Source organism: Dromaius novaehollandiae, chromosome Z (assembly GCF_036370855.1).
Source record: "Dromaius novaehollandiae isolate bDroNov1 chromosome Z, bDroNov1.hap1, whole genome shotgun sequence".
Lineage (NCBI taxonomy): Eukaryota > Metazoa > Chordata > Aves > Casuariiformes > Dromaiidae > Dromaius > Dromaius novaehollandiae.
This window is the reverse complement of record NC_088132.1, coordinates 49244797-49258147: the sequence shown is the minus strand read 5'-3', so window position 1 is coordinate 49258147 and position 13351 is coordinate 49244797. Positions and strand designations below refer to the sequence as shown.

General features: G+C 38.0%; 1 protein-coding gene across 5 annotated transcripts in view; it reads right to left on the bottom strand.

The window, feature by feature from the left end:
- Positions 1-13351, bottom strand: part of LOC135324697 (multiple C2 and transmembrane domain-containing protein 1) — a 286852-nt gene that overhangs the window by 172497 nt on the left and 101004 nt on the right. For all 5 annotated transcript variants that reach the window (XM_064501475.1, XM_064501478.1, XM_064501477.1 and 2 more), the window contains exon 2: positions 7567-7681. In XM_064501475.1, coding sequence (XP_064357545.1) covers positions 7567-7681 — 115 coding nt within the window. The remainder of the gene's footprint in view (positions 1-7566; positions 7682-13351) is intronic.

Sequence of the window (13351 nt, the reverse complement as noted above, 5' to 3'; positions counted from 1 at the left end):
CCTCCTTCACCGTGTTTAACATTTTAAAATATTACAAAATACTTTTGTTAAAACATCTCTTCCTAATATCTGTGGGATTCGTGACTACAGGAAGGTGTGAAAAATAGCAGTTTTTCTTCAATGTCATGAAGAAGGAACTCCGCTCCTCTCCAATCCCTTTTAATTTTATTAAGATACCCCTGAGAAAATGCTGGATCTTCTGCTAGCCAAACAAAAGCAACAGAGCTTTCAATGGTCAGCATTAATTCGGAAAAACATGGATATTTATTTTATTTGTAAAGCATGGTTGAATCATTTAAATAAGATTTAAGCATGATTCTTATTAATATGTATTAATTTAAACAGAGGTACATGCAGTAATCAAATGAAACAGTTTGCTCTCCTCCTAAAATTTACAAATAAATTATAAAGTTCCTGGAGTTATTTAAAACTTGACCATTTATTTTTCCAAGACACCTAGCTTTTGCAAAATCAGTCAGAAGTTTCTACGGCGACAGAGGACTCCTGTTTCCTTTATCGAAAGGATACAGCTCACTGCAGGTCTTATACATTATTCTCCAGTTTTACAGAAGTCATCTTTTTTACATCTACTTGTAATGGACAAAACTGGTAAGTTGCCCTTTGTCAATATAACAATATAGTCAATAACTTTTCTTTCTAGTAAAGCACTGAAGTTTCTGTCATTCCCTAGGAATAATGATTTACTATACATTAAATACAAATTTAAATAAACATCAAATAAACAATGACTGAAAAGCTGTAAAAGCTGCATTTTACAGGTGTAAAATGAAAATTCTAGGTAAATAAAAATAGCAGACCATATGTCATGCAAGATAAAAAAAAAAAAGTACAATACACATTTAGCACCTCATTTGAAATTGATACTCACTGCATATGCATTCCCACTCAAGTCATGTGAAGGAGACCCTACACTGTGAAGAAACATCCACAGAAACCGAGTATGAGAAACAGGCCTTTAGCTAGTAACTATATTAAAGTTCTTACAACAATATTTTAATTTATTTCCTTGCTTACTTGCATATACTCATCTGAAAAGAACTGATACAATAATATTATGCTAACAAAGCATGGCTTTCTATTCTCTTACAGTGATAAGACATAGAGGTGTAATACCCTTTCTAACGACTTCAAATTAACAGGCGAGATCCTTCCAGCTGAGTCAGGGTGATGCAGACATCCCAAGCCAAGCTGCTGCTACCGGTGATCTGTCAACTTAGCCTCCCCTACCAAGAGCCTACATGAGGGCTACTGAACAGGGGGGACCACTGCAGTGCTACACAATCCTCCCTGGCTAATAGGAAACCTGATCCAGGGACTCTGTCTTTTTAATCTTGGCATCAGTTCCCACTGCGATAGTCCACTCAGGGGCATCACACAACATTTGACACAGACATCAGTTCCCACTGCGATAGTCCACTCAGGGGCATCACACAACATTTGACACAGATTTCTGCATTTTCCATAGCATGGGGTGAATGGGCAGCAGGGGCAACATTTTAAAGAAAACAAACCCAGCACAGCTGTTGTGTAGCAGCTACCCAATAGCCACCCTAATGAATGGAAGTGTAGGCTTTTTGCAGTTCAAAAGCTGTAAACCATACCATTTTAATAACACCTTATATGCTTATGCATTACAGGCTACAATTGACTTGAAATCCTACTAAACTCCCCCACACACACACCCCCTTTTTTCAGTACCATGAAAGTACTCTTGCTTTACCTCCATTACTTTGTAACTAGTGAAATAAGACAACTTAAACCTTTGAGGAAATGTTTACAGCTTGGAAAGACATACCCAGTGCACATCTGTATCTAGAAGGTTATCTAGAGATGTATCCAGGAACATACATGTTTCTTCCCCTCTTATGATTATTCATGTTCTTTAAGAACAGAAGCTATTAAGAAGGAATGAAGGCTTCACCTCCACAAGTATCACCAATAAACATCCTGCAGTCTACAACACTAGCGTCGCATTCCACATGTCTAGAAAAGAAAGTTCATTTAACTATGCAACACACTGTGATGTGAAATTGAATATTAAACAAGTTCCTACAACACTTGAAGGACAAGTAACATGGCAATGAAACTGAAGGATGAGAAATTGTTTGTGATTCATTATTGAATAAATGCAGTTACTGAATAATGAACTCCATGGTGCATTCGTCATGGAAAAGAAAGGGAGGGAATATCTTTTACACACTTAAACCAGACATAGCCATTTCTAAAGGATGGTTTAAGAAAAAAGAAAAGCATGCAAGAGAGCGCACGTGCATGAGAGCACACACACACAGATTAAAAAGAGCAAAAAGAAAGCTCTCTAGTGCTATCATCAGCATCTTCTGTCAGGCCAACTGCAAGCACATTTAAATTATTTTTATCCTTTCCTGAACTAATAAAAAGGGAATCACAGCTACAATTTTCTAGCTTGCAAGGAAGAAGTTCCCTGACAATTTACAAGGAAGAACCTGAATACAAATAGAAAGCTATGTCATGTATGCTTTGGATTAACTGTATTTGTTAACTAACGTTACTCCTTCCTTGATAAATCCTAAGTCATAGGAATAATGGTGGTAGAATAGGACACCTCCCCCCGCCAAACACACACACACATTATAGCCTATAAGCATCTTACGGTACTTCTACCAGACTAGAGGGGAAGTTGGCCTCCAACACAAATTTGGGCTCATCTACACTTGATTGCCACCACTCAACCCAGTCCTTCCTTTCTTGCCAATCTCATGGTGGTAGCTCACATCAAAGCCTCCGCATTGTGCTACTTCTGCGAAAAGTGGGGCTCTTCTACAGATGAAACAAAGTAAAGTTTTGTACTCCTTCGACTACCTGTATCTGTCTTTTGACTATTTCCATATGCTTAGATTATAAATGCAACAGGCAAAGGACTGTGCTCTCGATTAAGGTCCATGAGCCCCTATTTAGGACTTGACAACAAGTAATAAAAATACAAGCCTAGCAAGAGCTTTAGATCATCTCAGAAGAAATATAGCAGCCCTTTCCATAAGTCTGAGTTTCTGCACAGTCCAGTTGGGACTAGAGGATCATATTACAGAGAACAACATTGGTTTGGTTTTCCTGGGCTGAAATCAAACTCTGAGCACAATTGTTACTGAAATCATTCATTTTTAGACAGACCAGCTCTGAAGTTTTACGACTATAAAACCTGACAGAAGACAGAGATAGATAGTCTCAGGAATGCAATGTTTCCAGTCATGTGGTTTTTCCAGGTCTTAACAACAGAGATTTTTTACTATTCTTAGGCAGAAGGGTTATTTCCCATCATTTCCATCTTTTGGCCTTTAAGTTATTTATGCAGCAACTGATATTCACCAAACGCTGTGTTAAAAGGAACTGATAATATTGATGATATACAGCAGTCAAACAAGGAATACTTACAGTAATATCACCAACCTCTCCTGTTAGCAGGACTCCAATTTATTATGAGAGCTAACAAGAATACGACCATAGGAAGACAGCTAGAAATTACTACAGCAGGCAAACATCATCCAAACAGATGCCAGCACATAGTATTCTGACTGAAAATAAGCTAACTTCTTAGAATTCCCCTTATTTTGAAGAAGAGTTGATACTCCCAGGCAAACTGATTAAAAAATAACAATGAAAAAGTAACATTCTTGTCAGAGTACAAGTATGCATGTTAGGCGACCACCACTTTCGCATCACAGTATCCTCCATGAATTCTTTAGATTTTAGTGTTTGGCTTTCAACATTAAATGAGTTTTTGACTATACTTCTAGGGCATGATAACACCATTATATGGTTTCTATCACCAGAGGACTTTTGCTGGGTTTATTTCTAACATCCCTTAAATAAAACATCCTGTAAATGTTTTACACAGTACAAATGCTGGCATGCGTTATGTCCAGCTACATGAATTTGCCAACCTCTTATTTCTTGTTTCAGCATCTTATCCTCAGTATCTCCATAATTAAGAAAGACAGCTTTTCAAAAATTACTTCTTCCACACATCCACATTCCCTGGAGTTCTTAAAAATATGCATTATTATGTATACTTCTGATTCAAATAAAACTTAACAAAAACCCTTTGAAACACATTAGTATAACATTCTTACAAACTCTGATTTATAAACTCTGTGTTTTCACCAGCTATGGAATCTTGTATATCATTTCAGTTCTAAATATCAACCCTTGACTGCCATCTAAAAACTAATATTTGATTTCCTTTGTATTAAATACTGTTCAAATTCAGTATCTAATATATTAAAAAACATATCTAACTAAAGAGTTATTTGATGAATGTTCTCATTTAGCGGCATAAGGATACTGATCCAAAAGACCTCTCAAGAATAATTTCGCTTCTGGCTACCTGTTATGTATATAAAGGCTTGGAAAATATATCTTCAAACCTAAGCATATAGTTTCCTTTAGGAAGGACAAAACTAAGCAGATGTTATAAACCCATTTGAGGCCATGACAGAATTCTGCCAGAAGTAAAAATGTAAATGTCTTATCACATAGCTGAGATGCAGCTATGATACCATAGCACAATGGTGCTTGGATAGAAACTTGGATCAGCTTGAAGACAGGATTTCTTGTAAAGATGAGGTTAAAACAAGCAGTTGTGTTTCCTTCTGTCATAATGCACACACAGGAGCACAAATATTGCCTGTGACAATGGTGGCTTTTAATTCCATCATTTGAGAATGCAAATGCAAGATGTTGGTCCTCTCACAAAGAAAGAATGTTCTGTTCTTCTTTTGTTGGAATTATCAACAGCACTATTTATCAACTAATAGCCCTGATTAATGCAGGCACTGCTAGCCACATAAATACAGCTGCAATCTGCTTCCTTTTAAGGATGCTACAGTCTCTTTTTTGGGTAAATTTGGGGAAAACAAGTTTACAGAATATTCAAGACATAAGAATTCAAGTTTGAATTCTAATACTGCAAAACATTCAGTAGCAGGTTTCTGAGAAGATATGTGGAATTTAGTTAAAAAATTAAAGCACAAAAAGCTAAAATTAAAATTGAATTCTCTACCACTGTGTAGCTCAAGCATTCCTTTAGAGTGAAATTCACAGTCCTCAGAGAAATTTCAAGTGTCAGGCTTTAAGCAGAGGATCTGGAAAAAGCTTTGGAGGAAAGGGTTGTTATGGGCTGTAACAGTCTTACAGTAGGAGACTTCTGTGAGCCAGGTCTGTGGCAAATCTCTCAACATCCAGTTTTAATATCTAACACATCTATCCTATTAGCTCCATTTAGCATTTTGATTCTTAAACAAGTTTCCTGTGAACTGTCCCATAATTACTTTCTGACTCATGATGCCTAATGTGAACACTGCTGCAGCTGTAGCTAATGGCACAGAAACATTAGTACTGGCTCAGGCCGAAGTTTCCACAAGCTCACTCTTCTGTCTCCAGCAGGGCCTGAAAGCAGGTGCCTACAGAAAAACCAGAACAGGACAAGCATATACACCACCTCCCTTAACGTCCTCCTAGACATCAAGGATTTGGAGCAGAGATCAAGAGAGGATTTAGACAAAAATGACTTCCCAAATCAAACACCTTCCTCTTACACTTACCACTCAGCAGCTTTCTAAACCCATTAAGTGCGAGCCTGCTGACTGCAAAGCTCCCCAGACTCCAGGTCTGCAAATGTTCATAACTTCCTCACCCCAAGCAACTCTGACAGAAAGGGAAAACAAACAGGGACACAGCACAGGACAGTCATGGCATTCAGTCACCAGTGGATGGGTCCTAGCTTGAGGTCTCCATACAAGGTACTGTTTCGGGAAGCAAGGTCCTGGAAGCGGTCTCAGCTCTGAATTTCTGCAGCCTAACCACTTGGGAACTCAGGAGTGAGCACATCTGCAGTGCCCCACCTGGCCTAAAGCATCTTCTGCACTTTCCTACCTGGGGATCATTTTGGAACAGCAGCAATGCACGTTGTCCTTCCTGGCACACTTACAGCAGCTTGTTAAAACATTCTCTTGACTGCTGAGATGGAGGGCTGAGCTTTTTGAGGAGCAGGAAGAAATTCAGAAAGGGAGCAGTTTCAAAAGCAAAACCAGTACTTGCTCAGCCTTTGGAAAGAAGGTTGTAGGTGTCTACCATCCAAAGAGAATTACAGGCTCCTAAGCAGAGGGACAAGTATGCAATCCAACTCTGGTGTCTGGGCTCCAGGACTAACAGCCACTGAAAAAACACCCTTCTTGTGGTGTTTCCTCCTGGGTAGCTTGAAGAGATTTCCTTGCTGTTCGACTGGCAGGTTTCTGGATTGACCTTTTAAAGTGCTTAACATTTTATATAGCACATCTAGTGGTTAATTCAGAACCTTGGATTCCCCCCTCAAGCAACAGATCTCTTGCACTTTGTTGATTCCAGGCCTAGGTTGCTGTATTATAAATCAAATAAAACAATGCTTTACCTCACATATGAATCATCACATTTATGATCACATTTTTGTTCACTTTTAAACATTATGAATGACGAATATAAATGAATTACAACACTTGTCATTCAGAAACTGGGCAAGCTTCGTGGATGTGCCTCTAGATCATGAAGCAAAAACATCTGAGTATCTATTTTTCATTAACGTCAGGCAAAGTCTACTCGGATATCAATCTATAATGTATATCTTCTACAGCAAAAACATAGGAATTATTCTTGCAACTGTGAGTATATTAAAATTTCAGTTTCGGGGCATAAATATGGAGTAATTTCCCACTAATGTAAGCAGGTACTCCAGGTTTACTGTATTTGAGATCTGAACTGGGCCAAGTAACTCTACCAAGTTAGCATTGAAAAGTTCTGTACAATACTATTTTTACAGTTAAAATTCTATGGCGTGCTCTCTCTCTCTCTCTCACAAGGAATATATTACAGCAAATCAAAAATAGGCTGTAAGTCAGATTTATCATGCTCAGCTTGCTGTTCAGGAAATGGATTACTGACCGATCTACTTTTAAATACAAGCTGCAGTTGCACACACAGAATCAGTAAGACTGCCAAGTGGGTTCCTGCAGGTCCAAGCACCCTTTAGGAATCCTTTCTGTGTCTAAACTACAGTGTGCAGTATATGTCTTAGGGCAAACTATAAAATGCCAATCTGATCAGCAGATTGACCACCAGGTAATGACTGAACTCAAATATTTTGTTTGTTGTTTTTTTAAACAGACCTCCAATTATTTATCAGTTAAGCAGTCAGTTAACAAAATACGTAACTAGCATGCAAGGCAGCAACAATCTGTTCAGTTAATCTATCACACCTTTCTTACATCAAAACATTCCTAAAAGATAGCCAAATTAGCTAACAGCTGAAATGAACCAGTATTAGCTAAATCTCATTAACTCTCCTGTGTGGGTTTAGGTGGCCCTTTACTTTGGGCTTCTGAGAGAACCTTTGCAAAATTTTAAGCAGAGTTAAATACACTTAAAATTCAAACTTATAGCTATCTCTCAAACTTTAATTTTACATGAGAGTATTTATTAATCAAAGAACAAACGACTTGAGAAGTACTAAGGCAATGTTTACCAGCACACACGTACCTCCACGATCCCGTGCTGCTAAATTCTGTCCTCTTCTTAAAGTAATGTCCAACTGGTACATACTGGGATCCGCAGAGGGAAAATCTGCATTACTAGTTCCAACTGAATTTGTTCTCTAGAGGGAGGGAAAAAAAAAATCCAGTTACTAATGTTCCTAAAAGTTTCAGGTAAGTTATATTTTTTCCTCTGGTATTTGCATTCTGTTGAATTTAAGATACAGCCTTAACCCATTCCTCCATCTTAAAACAAATACCCCAACACCAAAGAACACAAGCTTGTCTTCAGCACAACCCCTGAGCACTGAATCCACCAGTTCACATGCCCCAGCCACACACTACTGGTCTGACAGAGCAGAACCAGGAAGGCAAAACCAACCTAGCACTTACAGTACTATTTGGACTAGTAATTACCTGTATTCTCAAAACCTCTATTTAATGGTAATAATCTAGGCATTGAACAAACATTTCTCTCTTCCGGCTATCCATAAATGCGCAGTGATTTTGCCAGCTACTGGATTACTTTGTAAAATGTGTGTTTTTCTAGAGAGTTAGGGGAGAAATGGGGGGGGGGAAGAGGGGGAAACTTTATTAACTTCAGGTGTATCTCTTCATTTGTAATCTGTGACTTCTTAGTTTGAGCAAATGGTTCCTGTGTGCCAGAGCAAAGATAAGACTCCCAAAGTAGTTATTTGTATAAGCTGTAACGCAAAAAATAAATAAATAAAAAGCCAGAACCAAAGGAGCTCTCTGGACTGCATGAATGTAGCCAGACTTCTGTTTCAAGTGATACAGGGGAGAAATTAAATTTCCTGGTATACTTATCAACTTTTGGAAAATAGGTCTTAATACATCCCTTTTTAAGTGCCTTCTAAATACACTTCTTGCTTGAAACATCATATTCAATTTTAAAACTAGAATGGTTATGTTAAAGAATATTGAACTGAAACTTAACTTCTTCTCATATTAGAGAATATTCTCATATTCTCACTTAACACTTCTCATATAAAACTTGCTTAGCATGAGTAGCTACATTTGCTGAAGCCTTAGGCTGCACTCAGATAACATCAGGAACTTCCACCGAGTTCAGTAAGAAAGGGCCCCAGAGCCAGTTCAAGCTGGAAAGGAAGATTACAAGGAAGGCACATCCGTCAGCAGAAGCTGCAACAGTAAAGACCAGGAAAAAACAGCCTGCCTAGAGACGACGACGGGACCCAGCGGAGAACAGGAAGACCCCAGACCCAAATATTACGACTGGTCCGAACCATGGCGTGAGGGGTGGGGAACGTAGACCGTCAGGGTACAATCGCCCAGGGATTTCTTTGTTTGGGGTCCCTCTTTGGAGGCACCCGGCTCGAGCCGTAATTACTGCACGTGCATTGTTAAAATTCATTTAATTTCGCTCCGATTTGGCTCTGAACTTCTCAGTGGGAACTGAGGGTTGGACCCTGTTACAGTGGCTGGTGAGCCTAATTTTCCATAACAGTTATGTCTATTATACATTCACAGTATGCACAGAAGCTTCATATATTATACACAGTGTAGCACCATCATCACACATTTTAATGCTAAAATATAAATTTATAAGACTAGTGCTATCAATATTTTATTATGTGAATATAGGTCCTCTATGGGGGGAGGGGCAGAGGGAGGAAGGAAGCAGCGTGATAGAGACATCTCGGAGAAGCATACAGGTCCAACGAGAAACTTTTGTCGTCATTTCTCTTCCTAACCCTCCCTCCCCTTTAAGGGCAATAATACATCAAAAGTATTACAAAAATTACAAAATAAAGCAAATTTAACACATGCTTTAGTCTTGTATGCCAGCGTCACGACCCTGAGCCTAGCATGTTACCTCCTGTTGCAGCACACGCTGCTGGCCAAACCACATATCAAGACGCTCATCAGTTCCACAGAAACAACTTTTCTTACAACTACTGCACTTAAGAATAATCTATGAGCTTTGATATTTTCTTTTTTTTTGGTGGGGGTTGATGGTGGTAAGGAAATCTCTCAATATTTATCTTCCAATTCTGTGGTACCTTGGTCCTTTTAAAGTAATCATTTAAATAAGTCTGAAATTATCAAGAGACCTCATGAGACTCTCACAGAAGTCACCCACAGCCGCCTTCTAAATAACCATCTCCTCACCCATCGTCTTGCTTTTTCTTTCTTTTCCTACAAGGTACTGACCGCAAAAAGATACAAGGCTGACAATAAGGGAAACCAAAATCCACCCCCCCTCCCCCCCAGTGCTGCAGTGCTCGTGCTAGAGCACAGCCAGAAATAAGGCAAACTGGCACGGCCCTGAGCCTCAGCCTCGGCCCACAAACAGCTCATCAGGGTATTGTGCAAGAAGAAACTTGGGTTTGGGAGTAAATAACAAGCACTAAGATTTTCCTTCCCCTTTCTTGCCCTTCTACATGAGCTTGCTAATACGAAAGAAAAAATCATGATCTCTCCCCACATTTATCAACTCCTCCCCGATTCTTTCCCACGGTCCTCCTGCCTCTCTTCCCCTCCTGGCTACAACAGGAGCTCTGCATGAAAACTTACAGTTTAAACAGTTTCATGCTTCTCTCCCTTTTCCCCTTTCTCACCTCCTTTTTGGTGCCCTTCCTTTTTTCTTGCATTGAAACTTGATTTCCCTTTTTTAATTTTTACAGTAATTATTCAGAGGGTTGCTCCAGGAGGCTAAAAACACTTCAGTAAGCAATGTAACAAGTCCACAGAACATACATACACAGTGTTACACAAATAAAATAAGGAAATAGATATTAACTGTCCATCAAGTATTAGAAAGTGAAACCTGTATTTTTGCATCAGAAAAGCATTTGAAGTATATAATTAAAACACAGGTTGTCATAGTAAACAACTATCAAAGAATAATTTTCAACCACCTTTTAAAATTAACATATTTCACTATTAAAGCATCAACCAGTAAAAAGCAACAACAACAACAATGCACTACTGTGTGTTCTGCAGCAGAGCTAAAGTTAGAAAACTTCGGACAAGAAACTTAAGAGTGTACATCAAAGCACTACACTTGCCCTAGTCATGTAATAGTTTTCAAAAACACATTTGCTTAACTGCCATGTTCTACCTAATGACATCAAGAAAAACATGTTCTCTGTAGCCAGAAAAAAACCCTCATCACAACCAGAAGCGGTTGTGGCCTGCAACGCTGTTTCACACTTCTGACACCAAGTCTTCTGACAAAGCTAGCTCATGGAAGGAGACCCTGGCTTCATTTTCAGTGTCTACACACAAGGTCTTGAACATACTTTTACTTTATTAAGTCTTTAATAAAAATGTTGATATTCCAGTCTGAAAGTATAAAGTCAATTTATTAATCATTATTTCACTTTTGAATAAAGAAAGATCTTCTGAGGGAAGGCAATGCCTGAATTTGTGTCTTTTAATTCATTTTTATTAGTGGTCTGTCATTATTTTACTTTAAAATATTCTTCTTAGTAAAATAATGGCCAAATTTTAGACTTTACAATCTCCCATAAAATCCCTACTAATTTGGTTCAAAGGAAAATTTTTATTTGTCACTACAAACACTGTTGCTGAAGTCACTGTATACAGTGAACTTTGACAGCTTAAAGAGCTCTGATCACCATTAAAATGCTTCATGTGAAGAAGGTCAAGACAGGGATCTCAATAATCACCTCTCCTCTGTTATGCTCTCATGTTTAATAGATGTTAAACTCCCTCGGGCTGTTCTCTTACTGAACAGTACGAGCAACAGTATGAGCTACTTTGACTTTAGGTGACGCATCCATGGTAAGTTTTACAATAGCCTAGATTTACAACGAATGAATCTGCAGCTACAATTCACTACTGACTCATGATATGTTAAATAGATGCTCTAATACGTAAAATACATAACATGGCTAAGTTGAGCTGAACAGAGAGCTCACACTAGCTGCATTTCTGATGACCTCTTTAAGTGGCACTCCTCCTTTAAGCATGTTTTTCAAGATATCTACGCTATACAAACTCATCCAGAATCTGAAAGAAGATTATTTCCAATAGCTTAAACCCAGGAAGCATTAATAAATCATTTTTCAGCTCAGTTTCAATTCAGGCTAACAGCAGTTAGTTAGCTGGTTTATTAGCTCTAAGTTAGTTGAACCCCATTACATTAGAGGGCTACATAACGCGGGCCCATGATGGACTCTCAATAAGCTAGAATGGCAGAATTGGAGAATTAGTAATTTTTAAATAGAAAAAACTCAATACTCTGTTGTAAGACCAAAAATCATATACAGCATTATATATATACATAAAAGCATACTCATCATTAAGCTAAGCTGTTTGTTTAAAAACGTAAAATAAGATGTTTTCTAAAGTTTAGCCATGTACTGAAACATCAGCCATTCTGAAGACACAAAACACTGTGGTGAGCTCAGGAAGAACATGCCCTGGCCCTAGTCTTGTCTTGCTGCCGTGCTACCGGCCACACAAAGTACCGCAGTAGAGAATGTGAGCACCTTCACATAAAGAAAGGCTCTTTATTGTGCAACTATGTGTATAGAAATCAAAGTGTTATCATTCAAGGAAATGAAATTGTTCCTTGGTCTTCTAACGCTTGGTGTTATCATCTGCTCAGGAGGTTCTGCTATCCAAGCTGACACAAAGTGCAAACTATTTTCAAAATGAAGATAAAAGATTTTCATTTTTTAATTTGGTAGCCTCTCTGATTTCTATGGGATATAAAGGGGAAAAAATAAATGTGTGGCTGTGTGCATATATACATATATATAAAAATCAATCAAATGTTCTCCAAAGAATTTCTAGAGCACCTAGAAAATCAGGCTGCAGTTATATCACACCACTGTTCAATGTTAAACCCTTTCAGATCCGCTGAAGTGAAAAACCAGGTAAATACCTTCACCTCTGTTTTTCATACCATGAGACCCCCTTTGCTGTATGAGCCCAATTTAACAATTTAATGACTAGGTGAACAGGGTTTTTTTTGTTTGTTTGTTTTTTGTTTTTTTTAACAGCTAAACATATCTGGATTATGTAAAGGGACTGTAACTAACTGTTATGTAGCTAACTACTATGTCAGGCCAGTAGCTACATCAGTAACAAAGCCAAACAGCTGTGCAATTTTATGGTAAATCCAGTATTTCTACTTTGGCAAGTATTCACTAGTCAGAGCACAGTTTCAGCTCAATGGGGAAGAAAAAAAATGAGGCCACTCTGAAACTGATGGGATTACTAAAATCACCACCATGCCCACATGATATTTTTATAAAAAATATGTTTTTAAAATATCTTTTTAAAAAATATATTTTTATAAAAACCAAAATCAGAGTTACGATAATGTCCTAAACACTTTGTAGCATGCTAGTGTTCTGGTTGATGGCAAGTCAGCAAAAGTTGAGGAATTTTTGAAGTAAAGAGAACTAAATCCCTTTTCATCTCTCATCCAACCTGATTTCTCTATTCCATAGGTAAATAAGCAGCTATAAAGTGAGTATATTTCAATACAAATATAAAAGAGCTTTCTGGGATTTTAAATATTATTGGAAACGTGCAGAGATTAGCAGCATTTTATACAGGCTATCAATAGGCTTTCCGATTAACCACAAAGGTGCTTCAGATAAGACTTGCTACTGTTGAAGTTTGTCAGGTAGCAGATGTTTCCCACAGATACGATATGACTGTTTACAACTAATATGTAAAGCCTCAACTTTGGTTGTCAAGGTTTTGATTTGGATAAAATGTACTGATGAACTGTAAAGTCAGATTTTGTATGTCTGCTCCTTCCTTTT